We start from the raw sequence: 20,512 nt of genomic DNA on the forward strand, positions 1-20,512 counted from the left end.
GTTTTCTAGTCTCCAGACAACTCACCCTACAGACCTGAGACAGAATGTAATACACTTTGGAATAATGAGAGCATTTACACCGCTTTATATGAGCAGATGGTCAAACCTGGCTTAAGTTTTTTCTTTTTGTCTCTATTTTTTCTTTTAATTATTATTTCTTAAAAGAAATTGGGCTGCAAAATGAAACTCATGACTGCAGCCTAGCCTGGCTAAAGGCGCTCTGCGCATGGTAGCATTTTAGTCTATTGTTGCTGAGTACTTTGCAACTGCACGCTAATGCTAAGCTCTTGCACTGTATTCCCTGCAGTGCTGCCTCTCCATCCACAGGCATGCCAGGTCTGCCCTGTTTGACCAAGACATGGCCTCGGCTAGGTTTGTGGTTGTGTCGTGAGTGAATATGAGGATAAACCTCTGGAGAAGCTCCTGCTAGTATAAAACACTGCACGTGTGCCTCAGCTATCTGGACTTCTGCTAACTCATTAAATGAGTCTTGGTACTCAACTCGATGTGAAACTTTTGTTTCAGACATTGATATAGATCTCTGAAATGTCTCTGTAAGACTGTATTTGACAAATTCCCTTCTCTATGATGATACATCTTTCTGTATTAGTGTAGCTTGTCCATGTGGGAGACAGAATTTTTGTAGAGGCAGCTCAGCTTCCAGAGAAACGGCAGACTTCATGCCATGGCAAGTGTACAACAGCCTGCACTGCCTTTCGATCAAAAGGCAGAGCAATACTTAATGAGCACTGTGCTAAAACGTGCCCCTTTCTCTGAGAGAGAAGGTGATAAAAGAGGGAGTGTTTTTCTCTGTAACAAAACCATGATGCTCTTGCAGAAGAGAAGAGCAGCAGCGAAGGTGATTAATAAGTGGATAGTGTGTTTCACAGCAGTTGCTCAGGCTCTCTCACCTCTGAAACCACAAACTACTCTTAGAAAACAAGAATGCAAACCGCTTGCTTCTTAGGAACCTCCATGGGAAAACAAGCAAGAGTGCGTTCTCTGTCTCTCCACCTGCCCCCCCTTCTTATGGCTGTTTTCTACTCCTACCCGCAGTACCTCTTCCACCCACTAACTTCCTTGGGCTTATTGAGAATTTTGCACAGAGAATGGGGCAAAACACAGGAAGTAGTGGTTTGTGAGTGGGATTGTACACTTGAGATTTGCTTACAGATGTATCATAACATATTGCTTTTGCTTTCACGGTCTGGTCCGTCTAACACTGTTCCTCTGGCTGATGCAGGGCTCCTGTACTTGTGGGCAGGAATGCAGAAGGAAACTGTTAATAACAGTTGCTGGCAGCTGACTTCCCTTCTTTCATAGTAAAGTGTAGAGTTTGTAGCTCGGAATCCTACCCTGCAGCATACGTTATTCTTCTGTTGTGTGTCCGTCTCTCTTGGCTCTTCAGGATCGGTTACCTTTCTGTATATCAGCCCCGAGGCCGCCATGAATGACTCGTCCCTGATGTTTATGGCTGGAGCAAACACTGTGGAAGAGCAGAGGGCTCGCTGGGAGAGAAAGCGCAGCCGGACAGCCAAGGAGCTGCTGGAAACCGAACACAAATACCTTGAGCAACTGGATTTGGTGGTCACAGTGAGTGTTTTGGCCCCTTCTGCTATGTGGATACCTTCAGGCAGCACATACTTGCTTTTGTTGTCATGGGGAAGGGTGAAGAGCAAGACTTTGATATGTCCCTACTGCATGGGACAAGTACTGGGGCTGAAAGGTTTCTTTATTGTTTTTCTTTTGCCTCCCCTGTAATATCTGATAGCTTGTGGTTTTGGCCCCTTGGTTTTGGTCCATACACAGACGTAAATCACTAAGTTTTGATTGTATAGGGGACTCGCCTTAAGATGCCTGATGTGTATTAAACGTAGGGGCACAGACAAGGCAAAGATGGATTATGAACAAGGTGGTGAAAAACAGATGTGTCTAGGAGTACTGAAATAGACTCTATCAGTGCTGTAGTGCTGTTCCACATGTTTACAGTTACGGTCAAAGTTGCCAAGAAGGCTTACATCTGATGATAGCTATCTTAGGTAGGCATTCACAATATTTTATATCCTTTTGAGCTAAAGAGTGTGCAGGCTGCAACTTCTCGCTTCTGCTGTGTGCCACGAATAACCTTTGAGCAACCTGTGAATTTTACCTGTTTGAAATTCTCTCTTTTTTCCTCCTTAGTTCTTTGTGACAATTTTAAAGGCCAAAGGGACGCTGAAACCTGCTGTGTTGGAAACCATATTTGGGCCCCTGGAATCCATATATTCAGCCAGCCAGTAAGTGAACACACCGATGTGATTCCTGTAATTGTATGGGGAGGACCCTATTGATGAGAAAGTAAGATTTCAGGAAATAAAGCTAACACCTTGTAAAAGAGGCATTCACTTCACAGAATCACAGAATCACAGAATCACAGAATCAACCAGGTTGGAAGAGACGTCAGGGATCATCGAGTCCAACCGTTGCCCTGGCACCACCCTGTCAACTAGACCATGGCACTAAGTGCCATGTCCAGTCTTTTCTTAAACACATCCAGAGATGGTGACTCCACCATCTCCCTGGGCAGCCCATTCCAATGTCTAATAACCCTTGCTGAAAAGAAATTCTTCCTAATGTCCAACCTGAACCTCCCCTGGCGAAGCTTGAGGCTGTGTCCTCTTGTCCTATAGCTAGTTGCTCGGGAGAAGAGGCCGACTCCCACTTCACTACAACCTCCCTTCAGGTAGTTGTAGACTGCAATAAGGTCACCTCTGAGCCTCCTCTTCTCCAGGCTAAATAACCCCAGCTCCCTCAGCCATTCCTCATATGTCAGACCCTCTAGACCCTTCACCAGCTTGGTCGCCCTCCTCTGCACTCGCTCCAACACCTCAATGTCTTTCTTGAAGTGCGGGGCCCAGAACTGAACACAGTATTCAAGGTGCGGCCTCACCAGTGCCGAGTAGAGAGGGACGATCACTTCCCTAGACTGGCTGGCTACACTGTTCCTAATAGAGGCCAGGATGCCATTGGCCTTCTTGGCCACCTGGGCACACTGCTGGCTCATGTTTAGCCGGCTGTCGATCAGCACCCCCAGGTCTCTTTCCGCCGGGCCGCTTTCTAACCACTCTTCCCCCAGCCTGTAGTGCTGCAGGGGGTTGTTGGGGCCGAAGTGTAAGACCCGGCACTTGTTCTTGTTGAATCTCATGCCGTTGGTCTCGGCCCATCTATCTAACCTGTCCAGATCCCTCTGTAGGGCCTTCCTGCCCTCCAGCAAATCGACACTCCCACCCAGCTTGGTGTCATCTGCAAATTTACTGAGGGTGCACTCAATCCCTACGTCTAGATCATCTATAAAGATATTGAACAGCACCGGCCCCAGAACTGAGTCCTGGGGAACACCGCTAGTGACCGGACGCCAGGTGGACTTTGCCCCATTCACCACGACTCTCTGGGCTCGGCCATCCAGCCAGTTTTTAACCCATTTAAGAGTCCACACATCCAAGCCCCAGGCAGCCAGTTTGTCTAGGAGGATGCTGTGGGAGACAGTGTCGAATGCCTTACTGAAGTCTAGATAGACTACATCCACAGCCCTGCCCTCATCTACTAAGCGGGTCACTTGGTCATAGAAGGAGACCAGGTTGGTCAAGCAGGACCTGCCTTTCATGAATCCATGTTGGCTGGCCCCGATGCCCCAATTGTCCTGCATGTGCCGTGTAATGGCACTCAGGATGATCTGTTCCATCACCTTGCCTGGCACCGAGGTCAGGCTAACAGGCCTATAGTTCCCTGGATCATCCTTCCAACCCTTCTTGTAGATGGGCGTTACATTTGCTAATTTCCAGTCAGCTGGAACTTCTCCAGTTAACCAGGACTGCCGGTAGATAATCGAGAGTGGTTTGGCAAGTTCATTTGCCAGTTCCTTCATCACTCTGGGGTGAATCCCATCCGGGCCCATAGCCTTGTGGGTGTCCAACTGGCACAGCAGGTCACTAACCGTCTCCTCCTGGATCATGGGAGGTTCACACAGCCCCCCGTCCCTAACTTCAGGCTCTGGCGGCCGAGTCTCCTGAGGACAACTGGTCTTGACATTAAAGACCGAGGCAAAGAAGGCACCTCTGCCTTTTCCTCGTCCCCTGACACTACACTACCCTCCTCATTCAGCACGTGGTGGAGGCTCTCCTTGACCCTCTTTTTGCTGTTAATGTATTTGTAAAAGCTTTTTTTGTTATCTTTGACCGTAGCAGCCAAATCAAGCTCTAATTGAGCTTTGGCCCTTCTAATCTTCTCTCTACACGACCTGGCCACGTCCCTGTAGACCTCCCAAGTTACCCGACCCTTCTTCCAGAGCAAGTAGACTCTCTTTTTTTCCTTAAGTTCTAGCCTAAGTTCTCTGTTTAACCAGGCCGGTCTTTTTCCGCGATGGCTTGTCTTTCTAAAAGACTTCTAGCACTGCTAGCCTTGGTGGCACTTGCAGGCATACCCAGGAAACTGCTGATCTGTATCCATGGATCTGGATGCCCAGTTGCTCTTGGGATAGTGGTTTAAACCCAGTAAGTCTGCTCACGGTATTTTTAAGGGATATTTTCTGTAGCTTACTCTGTGACCACCAAGCATGTGTTTGGCACAGAAACTGGATGTGAGGTGGGGACTGACAAAGGAAGGCCCGCATAGGAGTGAACCAGAGGGAGCTGTGAAAATGCCATCAGTAATGTACCCCTCACAAGCTGCCTTTACTCCTTGTGCACAGTGTGCTGTCGCTTCACCTGGAGAGAGGGAATTTGGGACCAGGACTGGAACACTTCTGTCAGAATCTAGAGCTTTATGGCCACTATGCTGAGAATTTGGAGCAGGCAAAGGAAACCTTAAAGGTAAGTATCTCCTTTATTCTTCATGTTCTTTCTTCCTTCTTTCTCCATTCTGTGAAACAGATACATCCTTCCCCTTTTCTTCTGTTTCTGGAGTGATCAGTTTTCTTCTTTTTTCTGGGCTGCTGCTATTTTCTCAGTCTTTCTTCCATAATAGAATGGTGAAAACTTCTCTACTTATTTCAAGTAGAGAAATTCAAATTTTTGAAGCTTGTTTCAGGTGTTTGTGTATGTATGTGCATATGCTGAGCACAGCTTTCTCAAACAGAGTTCTGTATTTACTCCCACTCTCCTTGGCTGGCAAGCCTGGAGAGTTTGCAGTGGGAACACTAGGGGACAGTGATCTCTTTCTAGAGAATTATCATGTCTTCTAGTCTTTCCCACTACCACTAACTGTATCCTAACAGTGGGATTTCCTTTTCCTTCCCGTTTTCTTTTCTGTGATAGAAGAAGAATTTTTCATTCCCACTTACCTCTCCAAATACAACTTATCTTCCAAGAAATTTCAGAAGGGTATATTTTTATTTCAGTCCTGACAGCTGTATCTGGAATTGAAACCACCCGACTTCCAGTTTTTGTCTGTGCTTGTTCCCAGCTGCAGGATGTACTGGGATGTTTCCCTTTTGTTCTGTTTGCATGCATACATTCACACTTTTGATTTCCCAAGAGAAAAAGCCATTTTGGATACTTGCCTTGAGGTGATGGGAATGTGGGGCTGCATTGCTTTGTCTTGAAATGAGTGGCAAAAAGCCATAGGTGGACTCCTTGTTCTCCTATCTGAGTCAACCTCCCTTTTTTTATTTCCATTTGCTGAATATACTAGTTTTATACTGCTGTGCATGTACGAAGAGGGGATATCACTTCCGTTACCCGCTGTGAAATGGTGATCAGGAGAAAGGAATTACTTGCCAATGGCCACAAAGAAGTTGTTGATGCTTGCATTTAGGACTGGAGTCTTAAACTCTAAGTTTAAGAGTTCCAAGCTCTGGTGCAGACTAGAGCACATATTTCTTTCTACAGTCTCAAAGCTATACATCTTTTCTGCTGCACACAGGAACAATTGAGGAAAAACAAGTCATTCCGACGGTTTAAGAAACTCCAGGAGACCCGACCTCAGTTTCAAGGGAGGAAGCTAGAAGATCTGCTTCCTTTGCCTCTGCAGAGGTTGCACCAGTAAGTAAGCAATTCTGAGTCTTAAAGGTGTTAGTATGAGAGGGAAAATGGAACATAACAGAGTCTTGGTTGCTGTGGGAGGTAAAGATACTTAATGTGTCTCAAAATCAGAGCATATAGACAGCAATGAAACAGACCTGAAGACGTGCCTGTAAAGTGGAATCAGTGTACATGGATGGGAGACGATGGGGAGAGGTAGCTTCATTTAGCCCTGGCTCCTAAGCCTTTCAACGAGCTCTCAGGTAGAATTGAAGTGGAGGCTTTCTGTTGTCTTGGTAAGCTACTGAAGTTAGGCCCTGAACAAAAGCAAGCTGTCTGAAGTGCTGCACAAGTTGTGCTCTCTGCCAGAGATGGTCTCACTCCACTTTTGTGCAGGTTGCTGACCTGGAGAATTGTGACTGTCCTCTCTTGTAGATGGTTGCTTTTGGAGAGAGGTGAGGTTAATAAACGCGGAGGAGCTTTTCTCCCCTGTCTGGTTATCAGGGCCGTATGCTTTCCTCAGATTTGGTGCCTGTCGCAGTTGTCTGAGCCTGGACACATCCAGTATGGATTGCTGCATTCCTCCCTTGAGGCATCACCTCCCTTTTGAAGAGGCAGGCTGACTGCACAAGGCGAGTCCTGCATGCACTCAAGGGCTGCCCTTTCTTGAGGGGGTATGTAAGTAATACAAAACACAGGTAGTTTGCTGGGAACCCAGCTGCTGCTGCTACGATAGATCAAGTAGCTGCTCTTCAGCCATGGTCTTATCCATGCTAAAGCAAATCTGAGAGACTTAAAGCCTCATTTCTTTGAAAATAACTCGGAGTGGGCACACCACAGTCTTTCAGGTAGCTTTATGTAATCATTTTTATCAGCTTGGCAGATATAAATGTAAGCTTTTTTTTACTGCAATTCTTTGTATCGTTCCTTTAAATTTGTAAAATAACAGTATATTTGTTGCTGTCCAACTGTTTGGAAAAATGGTGGCTTTTTAACAGAAGGTCTAATTTTTTCATTAATCATCTCTTTCCTGTTCAAGTTTCTCCGAAACTCTTGTTACCTCTACTGTAGATCATATGGCTTCTGCCATTTCGTGAATCTATTCAATGTGATATTTCTTCTGTCATTTCAGACTGAAAATAGTTTGACTCTATTGAGAGAAAGCATTTGCAGAGATCTGATCCTTTCTGGTAAAGAGTGGAGAGGAAAAAAGAAAAAAGAGCCTTATAGTCTTGTGTGGGCAGGAAACATATGGTATGAATGCTACCATTCAGACACAAAAAAACCAAACAGTTCAAAGAGAAATCTATTACTGAAGGCATTTTTATATGAATGCTAAGAGAGTCTCATGAACTTAAGTAATATGTGAGGTTGCTTTTATCAGATCTTCAGGAAATGCCAAACGCTTTCAAATGTATAAAATACTTGGGTTAATTTAGTTGATAAATTTGAAGATAAAATGAATGTGATCAAAGCATTGTGACCAAAAGCTGCTTGGTTAGGCTTAGAGGTGTGTACTCCACCTCATGGTGGCGTGTTGTTCATCATTCAGTCACTAATAGGAGATGCTGCTGTTCCTGGTGTCTTTTTGTGAAATAAACTTGCGCTCTCTATCTTAGGTACAAGCATTTCCTCAGAGACCTGCTGGAGAACACCAGCCCAGACAGTGCTGAGTACCAGAAACTTGCAAGTATGTTTCCACCTTTAGATGCTGGCACTTTCATCAGTGCTAGCATCCTTGCTAATAGTACTTGGATTCTCATCTTATGTCTACTTCCACAGGAATAAAAATCTTCCTCTCTCTGGGGTTCTAGTGGATTACTATTTCCCTTCTCCATCTTGATCAGGATGTCCCTGAGAACACACTGGGAATAAAAATGTAGAGTAACTGATTGGGAAAGTGGCCTAGGGGTTAGGTCAGAGAAATGGCAGCTCTATTTTTTACAATGATGGTGGTGAGACACTGGAACAGGTTGCTGAGGGAAGTTGTCGGTGCCCCATCACTGAAAGTGTTCAAGGTCAGGTTGGATGGGCTTTGAGCAACCTGATCTAGTGAAAAATGCTTCTGCCCTTGGCAGGGGAGTTGGACTAGATGATCTTTAAAGGTTCTCTCCAACCCAAACCATTCTATGACTCTGTTGGTCACGTGCCTCAAATTTCTAGGATAATTCATGTCCGTCATGCCGTACTTACTAGTGGTTGACACCACTTGTGGGGGTATTTTTCCTGTTTTTGCTTCCAACTCCAGGAAATTATTCCTCTGTCTAATGTTTCATTGGCAAATAAATGTTTTCTAGAACCACAGAAGTGTTGGTTGGAGAGAGGCCTCTGGAGGTCATCTAGTCTGCTCTCCTGCTGAAACTACTGAATAGATCTGTGGTTGATACCTGGTCTTAATTTCATCTTATCTTTTCACAGCAACATAGATAAAGCCTAATACATACTAATTTGTGATAACCTCGGAATATGCTGCTATAATTTCAGAGGCTGTGAAATCTGTTTCTGAGGTATCTCGATGGGTCCAAGACATCATTCGTAAGAGAGAGAACTCATTGCAGCTACTTCGGGTTCAGAAACTGCTCAAAGGACAGAGGACCCAGGTTTTGACTCCAGGTGGGTCTTAATGACAGCTCTGTTTTTCTTCTATTGGGCTGAGCTAACTGGAGATACGCTCACCTTCATCTCTGACTCAATTTATATTAACCAGTTTTCCCCTTCTGCCCAAATTCCATAGATAGGTGGTGAAGGAACATAACTAGTAATTCAAGAACTTTTTTTTTTTAATTAAGAATTTTTGAGTAAGGATAAGCAGCAGCTTAATTGCCTGACATTCAGATCAGAGGAGCTGATCACATGTAGTTAGAAAGTTAGTAACAGGAACCTAAGGAAGTCGGGAGTATATGTCTTGGGTGAGAATGAAAGACAGACATTAAACAATTTTGGAAGAGTGTAAGTGGTGGTATTGTTCCTACTCCATTGCAGGAACCATAGATTTCTGAGTGTCAAGGGCCCAAGGACCGTGGTGTTTTTTTACCTTAAGCTACAAGCTTCATGGACTTCTGCTCACACCCTTCACAAGAAGAATCTTCTTTTATCTGCATGGTTAAACTGTGCCAGAAATCAGAGTATTTATATTGATAGCTGAGATATATGAAATCACAGTCACTGGCAAGTAAGATCATCTGATTGGGTAACAGGTTTCTTTGTGAACTCTTGTGTGACTGGGTGCTCTCCATGCTCAGAGCACACCCCAAGCTATGTATGGAATATTGTGAGAAATGTTCCAGTCTGGGCAATTATGAAATGATCACTTGGGGCTTCACCTGTGCCCTCACTAAACACTGCTATTGCAGAGGTCATCTAACAACAGTGCTGCAGCTGGAGAGGAGTGTTAAAGTCATTGCATGTAAAGGTCTCTAAGGCATACGTCCAGGTACTTGTGAATGTGGTTGTAATTCATACATGTGGATTTTTGGGTGAAAAAAAAGTCACCTGGTGGGATGGAGGAGAGAATCGAAAGGGTAAAAGTAAGAAAACCCATGGGTTGAGATAAAGACAGTTCAATAGGTAAAGCAAAAGCTGCACGCACAAGCAAAGCAAAACAAGGAATCCATTCACCCCTTCCCATGGGCAGGCAGGTGTTCAGCCATCTCCAGGACAGCAGGGCTCCATCACACGTAACAGTTACTTGGGAAGACAAACGCCATCACTCTGAACGTCCCCCTTCCTTCTTCTTCCCCCAGCTTTATATGCCGGGCATGATGTCATATGGCATGGGACATCCCTTTGGTCAGTTGGGGTCAGCTGTCCCAGCTGTGTCCCCTCCCAACTTCTTGTGCACCCCCAGCCTACTCACTGGTGGGGTGGGAAGCTGAAAAGGCCTTGGTGCTGAGCAGTGCTTACACAGCAATAATGAAAACATCCCCGTATTGTCAATGCTGTTTTCAGTACAAATCCAAAACACAGCCCCATACCAGCTACTGTGAAGAAAATTAACTCTATCCCAGCTGAACTAGAACAGGTAGGAAAAGAGGTTATTTATCAGAGGTTATCATTCTCGAAGATGCTCAGTCAATGGGCAGATTAATTCTCAATTCTCATTTCCATTCTTAGAATCCTTTTGGTGATGCTAGCTGAAAGGGAGCTAACGCAGGTGTCCTCTGCTCATACTGAGCATGAGCATGTGTGGGGGTGCCTCGGCACATTGGGGTAGTGCATAAGAAAAAAGGTAAATCAGTTATCCTAAATGACAGAACTAATACAGTTACCCCATGACAAAAAAACCCTGCCCCAAAACAGTATCGTTAGACCAGAGATGGCCATCGTTTGAAAGCATTGGGCCCACTTTTTTTTTTTTTGTCTCCGAATATTCTGAGACAGGTAGCAGGACAAGTGTTGAGGGTCTATAGACACCTTTCCATTATCTAAGACAGAGGATTGTGATGGTCATGTTTTTCATTAGCTGGAATAAAATAGGTACTATTGGATGTGAGAAGCAGAAAAGTAAGAGGTAGCTGGGGCTTGCTAGTTTTGGGCCAGCTTTCCAGAAACAAGCTAGCTTTTGCAGAACTGTTAAGATCACATCCTGTTACTAGGAGGGAAGAGGTGAGAAAACATAATGCTATAGATTCAGAGAAAAGGGGTAGCTTTGGAGTTGGGCATCTCGTATTTGTCGGTGTCTCTGAGATGTACTGCTTCCAATGAAAAGAGACCCTGCTTTCCTTGCTTCCTTCCATATACAGGCAAATACTGTCTTAGCCAGAACAGCCTCCTTAACAAAGCACGCTCTTCTGTCATCCCTCGCTTCCCTACGAATATTTACTTGCCCTCCTTTCACAATCCTGGACATGGATCTACATCCCAAGACTTCCAGCACAGTCCAGATCAAACTGTATGCCAGGGAGTCTGATCACAGCTCAGCCTTAGGGGAATGGTTCCTAGTCCAGCCCCATGCTGCTGACACCTTCCTTCCATTTTTTTTTTTGAACTTGGACTAATTTTTGCACTTCACCTTTCTCTTTTTCAGTTTCTTATTCAGGTAAGAGGAGTTGTTCCTGTGGAGTAAGCTAAGCAGGAATTCACTTGCCTCTGTTTTGTGACTGCAGCATACTAAGACAGACATAATCCATAATTAAAACAAAATTATGTTGTTTTCCAAAAGGTACTTACTAGCTCAGCCAGAAGCTAAAGCACGAAAAACAGTGGCTGAAATTCTCTGGCAGGTGCTTCCCAGACCAGGCCAGATGGCAATACCTTGTTATGGCTTTAAATTTTTACAAATAATCTTCTTACTGGCAGGTGTCTTCATAATTCCCATGAGTTGATGGCTACCTTGTACAACAGTCCTTCTAGTTAGAGGCACTGCTTTAACTATTCCATTTTATGTAGATGCCATTTTTTTAATTGCTGCTTACACCTAGGTTTATCAAATTGTTTTGATATTTTTGCCTGCTGCTTTCTCTGCTGCCTTTTGTTTTATTGCAATGCATTCATGGGTAGATGACATTGGACCCTATTCTGTAAGACAAGGTTGATAAGGTTGCCTTTTCAGACCTTCCTCTTAATATGTTGTTTTCTATTCCCTTTGCTGTCTTCTCATTAGGTAATCTGCATGCTACAATCTGTTAACTACTGGAGGTCCATGTACAGTTAGATGACCTGTTGTTTTTTTTTTTTCATTGACATGCACAAGCAAACAAAACAAGGGAAAAATAATAAACGTTCAAAGTTTAGGCTATGTTCTGTTTCACCACTAATGACAAACAACTGGGCACCACAGTTCAAGATAGTTCATGGCATGTTTTCTGAAGGCTTATGTTAATTTAAAGGTATGCATACCACTTTCAAACCGTGTTTTTTGTTTTGGTCTCTTTAAACAGACTTGCATATCATAATACCCTCTTAATTTACACAGCAGATTTATAACAACTTCAGTCTGCTCCTCCTATACTAAAAGTTTTGGGCTGATTCCTGCTTCTGCACGGGTGCTATCAGTTCTGGTGAGCTGGCCCCAGTTGATAGTGCCTTCTAGTGGTTGGAATTGATGTAGAACCTGGTAACCTACAAGGATAGCTCACTACATTCCTGTTTTGTCTCATTACATCCTTTTATTTTCCTCCAATGATGATCTGACAACTGTCTTTATTTCCCTTGCATGCCTAGGGCGCTGGTATATCCGGGAAGGCTGGCTTTTGGTGGTGCCTTCAAAGGGAGAAGAACTGAAGCGCAGGATGTTCTTCCTTTTTTCTGATATCTTCATTGCAACAAAACCCTGCCACCCACTGCACCTGCTGAACTCGAACAAATTGGCGTGCCAGGCTGTCTACCCGCTTCACCAGTGTGTAGTGGATAAAGTGTTCGGCCACACGCAGAGCCAGGGAGGTCTCCTCAGTGTAAGTCTTCCCGCTTCTTCCTGTCAGAAGCATCAGTGGGGTCAGACTTGGAAAGGTGTCTAGCTGTCTCAGCAGCAGCAGGACTGAGACAGCGAAGAGTGGTGACAACGGTAAATCACAGAATCACAGAATGTTACGGATGGGAAGGGACCTCGAAAGATCATCTAGTCCAATCCCCCTGCCGGAGCAGGATTACCTAGATCATGTCACACAGGAACGTGTCCAGGCGGGTTTTGAATGTCTCCAGAGAAGGAGACTCCACAACCTCTCTGGGCAGTGAACTAGTCTGAGTTAGGGCAACCTTTCTCTTGGGTGATGTAGGTCCTTTTTCCTTCATGGTGTGGGCCCTCTTGTACCACTCTGGGTTACAGGCTGATGGTTGTTTCACTTAGCTCAGGTGAGGAGGGTCTGGTAAGACTCCGACATGCCCTCATCAGAGCCACATGTTTGGGGGGACAGCCCCACAGTCATGTGACAATGAATATGTACCATTACATTGACTGTGGATTGAGCTTACAGAAAACCCTGAAAAACAGAGAATGCAAAAATATGTGTATATTATCACAACAGATATTGCTTGTGCATCTAGCTCCCTGAGGGCTGCAGAGTCTTTGACTGGGACCGATGCCTTAGGTAGGGGTTTCAAGTTCAGGTCTTCCTAGATTGCAGTACCCTCCTTGTGAGCTACGACAAGGAAGACTCTGGGCAAGCTGTGATCTGTAGATGGTGGTAGTGGAAGGACCCCTAGGGGCAGCTTGGAGTACGGGAGAAAACTGGATGAAAAGCTGCTGGGAACTGTAATTGCCCACTTCCAAACACCCTATTAAGTTAAAGTGAGCTGTCATCTGTGGCTGGAAGGAATGGACAAGACCGGCACTTGCTCTGTACTGTCCAGCCTCAGGCTTCTCCCAGGGCCAATGCTAAATTTTTCTATCTGGGGGAAAAAATGGTGGAAATCAGCATGCAGGGCTGGGCTGAGTTCAGTGGTGATGGCTCTCCTTTTATCAGAGTTGCTACCTTGGCAAGAAATGCCACAGCGTGGCACCAGGTTGTTTCCCTTTCAGCTTTCCTTTCCACACAAGACACTGTTGTTGATGTCCAGCAACCAACAAGATATTGATGATTGGTATCGGAGTCTCACAGCTGCAGTCAGGTAGGCATCTATTTTCCAGAGGTGGAAGGGGCTGAGGGAAGGGAGCAGAACATAAAAATGGTCACATGGACCTGTATGTTTGCATGTATTACATGGTTATAAGGCTGATAAAGAAAAGCTGATTCTGGCAGCCAGGATACAAGGGAATAATAAGAACAGATTTCATGTATTAACATGTTTGTTTTCCTCTACAGGCAGCTGAAAGCCTGACCCACCTGAGTACAAGACAGACAGGCAGGACAATTGCCCCTCTTGGTGGAAGCCTACACAATCTTAGGAGATGTTCAAGGACATATAGTAGAATTGCATTTAGAGAAACTACACACCATGCCTGTGAACTTATGAATGCTTTGTCAGCTGCCCCAACATTAATATGGATATTGCAAAAAATAGGTATGCACGCTAAGGATTTGTATATAAAAAAAATCTGTATCAAGGTTCTTACCCAACTTAGCTTAGAAGCTTCTAGCTTTTCTACACTTATTTTCCTCAGATTATTAATTTAAGGGCAAGAATAAGACAGACTGATTTGCTTTCCCTCATTAAATGTTTTTATCCAACTCTAAACCAGTGTTTTAACATTTTTTTGTCTACATATATGTCTACCTGCTCTTGCTTCTGGGTCCTTTTATCAAAACCGATGTTTTGGATAACGGTAACGTGGGCGTAACACTGTATTTTTCAGCTACTGCTACAGGGCCACAGTCATCTTCCTCCCTTGACATACTTTTATCACTCATATCCTTGAGTTTTCTGCCATCTTGGTTCATCTCCTCTATTGCGGGGGGAAACATGTTTGAACAAGATGCTAGGTCAACTGCAAAGGGCAATTTCAAGGTCATTAGAAACATAAAGATTAAGGTCTGTCTGAACACTTGACTTTTTAGTAGTTTGACTGTTTTTTTCTTTAAACAGGACCACACATCTTTAATTTCTCATTGGAATTCATTAAAACAGGAGTGGTACTGTGTGAGATAAGTGTCCTGAAGAGAGAATTATCGAATTTTAAGTTAATATCACTTCATTGTTTTTTTCTTTCCATAGAGATAACTTGATACATAGGATCACTCATTTTTCTTGTGAAACTGGGGAGGGAGGAACCCAACATGTCTTGTGTTTCCCCATCTGTCCCCTCGCCGAAGCTACAGCTAGGACTTTCAAGTACTAGCTGTACTTGAAATCAAAGACAAAGCTAGCAATTTAAGTTTCTTATCTCTCCATAGTTGTATCATTCTCTGAAAAAGTTCTGCTACTATCCCTTTTTGTTCTAATACGGCAACACAGAGATTTCTTGCAACTCTATATGCGAGGCTGAGATGTCTACCAAGGTCTTTGTAGAAATGACTATTATTCCTGCCCACATTGCCTCCTGATTGTAACACAAGTCCCTTTGGTACTGCCTCTTTTAAGACTTATCTCACTGCTACCATCCTGTTTGCATTCAGTGCTTCTGAAACAGCAAAACTAACTTGATTTTTCACTGAATTTCCTGCTCTTAAAGGCTGCTCGCTGGCTTCTAGAAAACATTGTAGCTCTGTCACAGTGAAGTGGAGATGCTGCCCCAGAGAGCAGGGCTGTTGGACCAGAAGCTGTAACAAATCCTGTCTTTGCTGGAATAAGTTACTAACTCATGTACACAAGAATATAACCCAAATAGAAGCAAGCTCACTTTCTGAACAGAGTTTATTTACACAGAGAATATAAACCATTAGCGCTCCCAGCTTGATTTCCTTCTCTTGCCGAGTCTCTACTCAAACCCCAGGAAGACGCAAGTAAACCTTGAGCTTGTGCCCCCATCATGGCATTCAAGGCTAGTAATCAACCTTGAGACCTGCTGAGACATCTTCCATTCCTGTGCTCCAGGACAGCAACAAGCTGGCTTGTGCCTGGGCAGCTCACATCAAGCCCCATCCAGGTGCACGCACGGGGCCTCCCTCAGGGCAGAGGGGGATGCCTAGACAGGGGTGCTCTCGGGGGCCTGTGGGGCTGCTGCCCGCTGCATGTCTTCCCTGTAGCCCTTCAGGAGCTGGTTCAGCAGCGTCTTCTCACTGTCACGGTGTGGGCGTATGAGCGGTGGGAAGGGGTTCCCCTTGAGCTCGATGACCGCCATCTTCGCACGGTCAAGGCCATCCCGGTTGGGGATCTGCAGCAGGCGGGTGTAGCTGCCGGGGTGGGGCTGGAACCGCGGTGCCAACACCTTGAACAGCTTGTGGATGAGGTCCTTCTCCTGCGGGGCGGCACGCTCAGCTCCAGCAGTGGGGCTGTGGGGGGCAAGGAGGGAACTGCGGGGGGGGTGGGGCTTACTTACCGTCAGCCAGAAATTCGCCATGCGCATGGCGCGCTCGTTGGTGTCCCCCAGCTTGGCGTACTCGATGAGCTGCGGGGAGGAAGAAGGCAGCGCCGTTAGGGTCCCGCGGCCACCCCCAACCCCCGTCCCGGTGAGGCCCGGCCGCTCACCCGCTCTGCGTAGCCCCGCATCTCGTCGGCCCGCGCCCAGGGCGCCTCGATGCGCTCGTGCCGCACCAGCGCCGTCACCAGGTTGCGCAGCAGGTCGAGGCGCGAGCGCGGGCCCAGCCCCAACCGCCGGTACACGCGCCCGTGCGAGATGGCGGCCGCCACCGACAGCCTCATCCCGCCGCCCTCCCGCCCCGGCCGCCGCCACCGCCGCCGCCGCCGCCGCTGGGCACCATGGGAGGCACCTCCCGGCAGCCCCCGCGCGCCGCGCAGCACGCCGGGAGTTGTAGTTCGCGCCCACGCACGGGCCCGACACACAGCTGCTGCATAGAGCGGGTCAGACGGCCGCCGCCGGGACCGGCGGGGCGTGGAGCCCGGAGCCGCGCACCGAGGGGTCTGAACGGGGCAGGGAAGTCAGGCCTGGCCCCGCGGAAAGAGCCCAGCGGGCCCCCGGCCGCCTCGGGGGGGGCCTGCTCGCCGCACGTCAGTGACGGACGTAGTGCGCAGGCGGGAAGGAGTCGGCTCGCCCTGGGAGGGCATCCCGGGCGGGTGCGAGCCGCACGGCATGCCGGGAGATGTAGTTCTGCGGGGCCGGCCGCCATCTCCTGCTGCAGGCAGCCCCGCGGGATAACAGCCCCGCTGCCGTCTCCGCGGCGCCCCCGGAGCTAGCGTGGGTGCTGAGGGGAGGAAGGAGTGTGGCCGGCCTCCCTGCTGCCCCTCACCACAGCTAGAGCCGGGGTGGTGGGACACCAACCTCACAGGATGCTCCTGGGAGGAGCTGAGGCAGCCGCCAAAGGCGGGCGAGGCCTGCCAGAGCCTTTACCTTATTCCCCCTTTTCCCCAGTACCAGTGTCGGGATGACAGAGGAGCCTCGGACCGCCCTCTAGCACCCCAGGCTGCACAGAAGCTGCGTACACCTGAAGCACGGGGTAAGGCTGCTGGATCCAGCCTCCTGTGGCCCTCACAGGGTGCTGGAACCCCCACCCTAATAGTGGAGGTGGGTGCATGCCTTATTTCCACAAAGACAGAAACCTGCCCTATTCTGGAAGATGTCATGCTCCCATAGTCCTCCTGGCAGTGCGTATAATTCAGCTCCAAGAAAAATGCTAAAACGAAGCATTAGGAGGTTTCCCACTGCTTGTATCTTGCAGCCAACATTTCTGTATGTCAGAGAAAGGATGTGTAACAAAAGCAGCTACCAACAGCATAAGAAAAAATATCTTTGTTATTATGAATACATCATAAAATCACAATCATTTTATACACATTTTAGTATTTCATATATAAATAAAGTGAACAGTATAGTTATTGGAATGTGTAATAGGAACAAACATACAGATTTTAATGTGAAATTAACAAATTCTTGGACCCCACCCCCATCTTTTGTCCCTTCCGTGGGGCTTCATGTATTAACTCTGAAATACGTCTAGGAAGAAGGTTATTCAAGCTGTGATACCAACAATAACTCCAGGGATTACCTTAATTCCATTTACAATCAATTTTCCTCTCCTTTTCCTCGTTTAGCCTGACCGTATAGCAATTCTTCTGTGTTAGTATTTCAGCTTTGCAAGAAAGACTAATCCTGTATGTACTTGGCACAGTGTTGAAGGAAAACATTTTGCAAGCTTTACGATTTTGTTAAGGACAAAAGGACCCATTAACAATCAGCATATCCCCATCACTACACACTCTTGCAAATGTTTCCATTAAATATATTTCTAATATTAATAAAATAACAAACTCTTTATTATCCTATATATCCTATAACTTGATGTCTTAACATCAAAGTAATATTTCTTTCTAATAAAATTATACATAATATTTATATGAAACAAAGTTGTCATGTGCAGGAGCCTAGTATTGAAACTAGGCATGAGTGTAGATGTTTCTACATTCTTATTTTGGATTCTTGGCGGGGGGAGGGTGTTGTTCTTTTTGGGGCCACAGGGTAATAAATAATTTACAAGGTAATGACTTCCCTGGCTCCCCAGTAACCAAACTTAAAATTGGAAATTATTCTGGCTTTATAAAACTTCAGGTATGCTGAAGAAAACATCACTTTTCTACCTATCTTGATTGTCTGTATGTGTTTATCCAGAAATCTTAATGAAATACTTCTGATACAATGTGTTATGAAAGTTACCATAAAGTTAATCAGAAATAACATGAGAAAGGTCTGTGCAAAGATCTTAGCTGAATGCAGACAGAAGGCTGAACCTTCCCAGCCAGCTGTGCTCAGAGGTGCTCTCCCTGCTGGAGGAATTTCTGTGTCATGTTGGGTGGACTATCTTCACCATAGTGTCCCCTCCTTGCTGCTGGGATTCAGCCAACAGCTTTGGGGCAGGGGGTCTGGAAAGAGGAGGGTGAAGCACAAGGACAAACCCAAGGAGCACTTTCCTTCATCTTTTTTTATGGAGCAAGCATGTCTGTTGGAATCCCAGCTGTAGGCTGTGAAAACCAATGATGCAGACTCCAGAAAGGGAAGTTACTGAGGTTTCCATTCAGAAAGGCACGTAAACATATGCCACATTTTATGCTCAGGAGTCTGTAGGAAAGCTTTCTGTACTTACAGTGAGGCATGTATTTTACCTACTTTTCTGGTCCAGTCTCAGAATTTCCCTCCCCTGGATACTTAGGCACAGCAGGGTAAATTGTCACCTACCCCTGAATCTGATGGTCAGACTGTAGGAACTTCTCATTTGGTATTTGTCTACATTTAGAAAAAGAGCTTAGAACTAAAATAAACGCCTTTTTAAAAACACATCTTCCTGTGGGTAGGGGGCAATAGAATCTAGCTAGTATGCAGGAAGTCACTCATCTAACTCATTATTTACTATCTGATGGTCAAAAAAACCTGCAGCTACTAATTCTATAGTGGGAACCAACCTGATCCAGCAGGTGAGGGGGTGTGGTGGTAAACATATGCAAGAGTTACCTAATTTGCAAGAGTTACAAATAAAACATTTGACGTTTAACAAATTTACTTAAAATTGCATATTCTTGAATGATGTTATTTATACCTAGTTGCCTGCTTGAAATTAAGAAAGTAAGACATAAATGCCTCAGTTCGTGCTGTCCTACAGGTTTCTTTCAGCCTGCTGCATATAAGACCATCCCTCTTTTGGCCACAGGTTCCTTCCACAAATCTTACTGATTTCCCTGTTACCTAGTTCACAAGACTACTTGGATCTGCAGCTGCTGGCAGAGCTCCTCCCAGAGGAGAAGCCCACAAACCACAGGGTGAGAGCACTATCATTTTTTCTAAGCTATCCCAGTGGCTTAGTCATTGCTTTGTAAATATTGATATACATATAACATGAAGAGGAGTACAGAACATTAATGTTCTTAAAGCTAATGCCCTTCTTGTGGCATAGTGATAGAGAGGAGTTGGGAAACAATTACAGGAATGAACATATCCCCTTAAAATAATATACAAAAGATATGAAAGATATAGGTAGCCAGCTGTTAATAGAACATGACCTGTACCGGTGATGTAAGGATTACACCAACTATCTTTTGGCCCAGAGACTATGGAAGGGAATCCAAACCTTTACAGGTTATCTGAAAAGGGCCTGCTTATATTTTTACCTGTATTTATTCTATTAGAACATGCAAGCCCTGAAAAACATGGCAAAATAAGTTGTTTTTCTTTGCGTTTGTAACATGGACATGACCCAGCACTAAACATACTGTAGAAGTAGCAGCTACACAGATACAACATTGAAGTTTTGTGCTTAAAATATTCCTTTATCTTCTAAGCATGGTAAAGTCCTCAGCAGCTGTGGTAATCTGAAAGAAATGGTAACATACATCATCCATGAGGTATGGTCTAACTTGTGCATCCAATTTTCCAGTGTAAAAAAAAGGGCACTCCCTTTCATCCCTTTTCACAAATACAGGATCCCATGTGCAGTACCTCACCTTAGCCGTCCTCGTACCAGTTGAAATGTTTTGTCATGTGCACTCCTGCACCTACTCATACTCCTCATACACCCAGCCAAATACACCGCAGCTCTGTGTTCCAGTTCCATGCACGCCATTTAGGTCACTCTCACGCAGCAGATGAACAAAACAGATGGAATCTCTTTGCAAACATGACGCCTTTCTCTAGTCTCAATTTAACTTGGCCTTCAGCATTTCACCAAGGAAGACATGCACCTACAGGAGGTCAGAATCTGACTCTTTTTGCAAGGCTGGGATTGATTTTGTGCTTGCCAGTAAGCCTACTTGATTCACTTATGCTTGGCTTTCCTGCTTTATACATTCCCTGTTCTCTTGCTCATCTTTGTGTAACATAGCCAGCATTAATCTGTTAAGGTAGGGGACTGGCCTTCACACTGAGCAGTGAGAGAATGGTAAGGGAAAAGTAGTGTTAGTTTAGGACAAACACATCTTCTTGATTCTCTTTGAATGATACTCTAGCAACACAAAGACAAATAATTTCCAGATCAAGAAGCAGCACCCTTGTAGCACTGCTTCTTTGTATTTTTTCTTCCTTTTTCTGCCTTGGTGGGGCC

At 45.5% G+C, this 20,512-nt stretch overlaps 2 protein-coding genes across 2 annotated transcripts; one reads left to right on the plus strand and one right to left on the minus strand.

The window, feature by feature from the left end:
• Positions 1-1,446: 1,446 nt before the first annotated feature.
• Positions 1,447-12,451, plus strand: ARHGEF39 (Rho guanine nucleotide exchange factor 39). The gene is made up of 7 exons (XM_068423973.1): positions 1,447-1,593; positions 2,182-2,276; positions 4,727-4,847; positions 5,899-6,017; positions 7,616-7,686; positions 8,481-8,609; positions 12,159-12,451. Exons 1-7 carry the CDS (start codon positions 1,447-1,449, stop codon positions 12,449-12,451), a joined length of 975 nt encoding a protein of 324 aa, XP_068280074.1.
• A 2,755-nt stretch (positions 12,452-15,206) lies between these two features.
• On the minus strand, positions 15,207-16,205 carry MRPL17 (mitochondrial ribosomal protein L17). The gene is made up of 3 exons (XM_068423473.1): positions 15,999-16,205; positions 15,850-15,918; positions 15,207-15,768 (listed from the first exon to the last, which is right to left on the minus strand). The coding sequence occupies exons 1-3, from the start codon at positions 16,170-16,172 to the stop codon at positions 15,496-15,498; spliced, it is 516 nt and encodes a 171-aa protein (XP_068279574.1). The 5' UTR covers positions 16,173-16,205; the 3' UTR covers positions 15,207-15,495.
• Positions 16,206-20,512: the final 4,307 nt, after the last annotated feature.

The sequence above is a fragment of the Nyctibius grandis genome, chromosome Z (assembly GCF_013368605.1).
Source record: "Nyctibius grandis isolate bNycGra1 chromosome Z, bNycGra1.pri, whole genome shotgun sequence".
Taxonomy (NCBI): domain Eukaryota; kingdom Metazoa; phylum Chordata; class Aves; order Nyctibiiformes; family Nyctibiidae; genus Nyctibius; species Nyctibius grandis.

What these genes read in the sequence shown, in the direction of transcription:
- ARHGEF39 (XM_068423973.1), top strand. Translation starts at nt 1,447, where the DNA reads ATGAATGACTCGTCCCTGATGTTTATGGCTGGAGCAAACACTGTGGAA. An exon ending in TCCATATATTCAGCCAGCCA is followed by an intron (nt 2,277 to 4,726) that starts GTAAGTGAACAC and finishes CCTTGTGCACAG; the next exon opens with TGTGCTGTCGCTTCACCTGG. An exon ending in CCTCTGCAGAGGTTGCACCA is followed by an intron (nt 6,018 to 7,615) that starts GTAAGTAAGCAA and finishes TCTCTATCTTAG; the next exon opens with GTACAAGCATTTCCTCAGAG.
- MRPL17 (XM_068423473.1), bottom strand. Translation starts at nt 16,172, where the DNA reads ATGAGGCTGTCGGTGGCGGCCGCCATCTCGCACGGGCGCGTGTACCGG. An exon ending in TGCGGGGCTACGCAGAGCGG is followed by an intron (nt 15,919 to 15,998) that starts GTGAGCGGCCGG and finishes TCCTCCCCGCAG; the next exon opens with CTCATCGAGTACGCCAAGCT. An exon ending in TGGCGAATTTCTGGCTGACG is followed by an intron (nt 15,769 to 15,849) that starts GTAAGTAAGCCC and finishes GCCGCCCCGCAG; the next exon opens with GAGAAGGACCTCATCCACAA.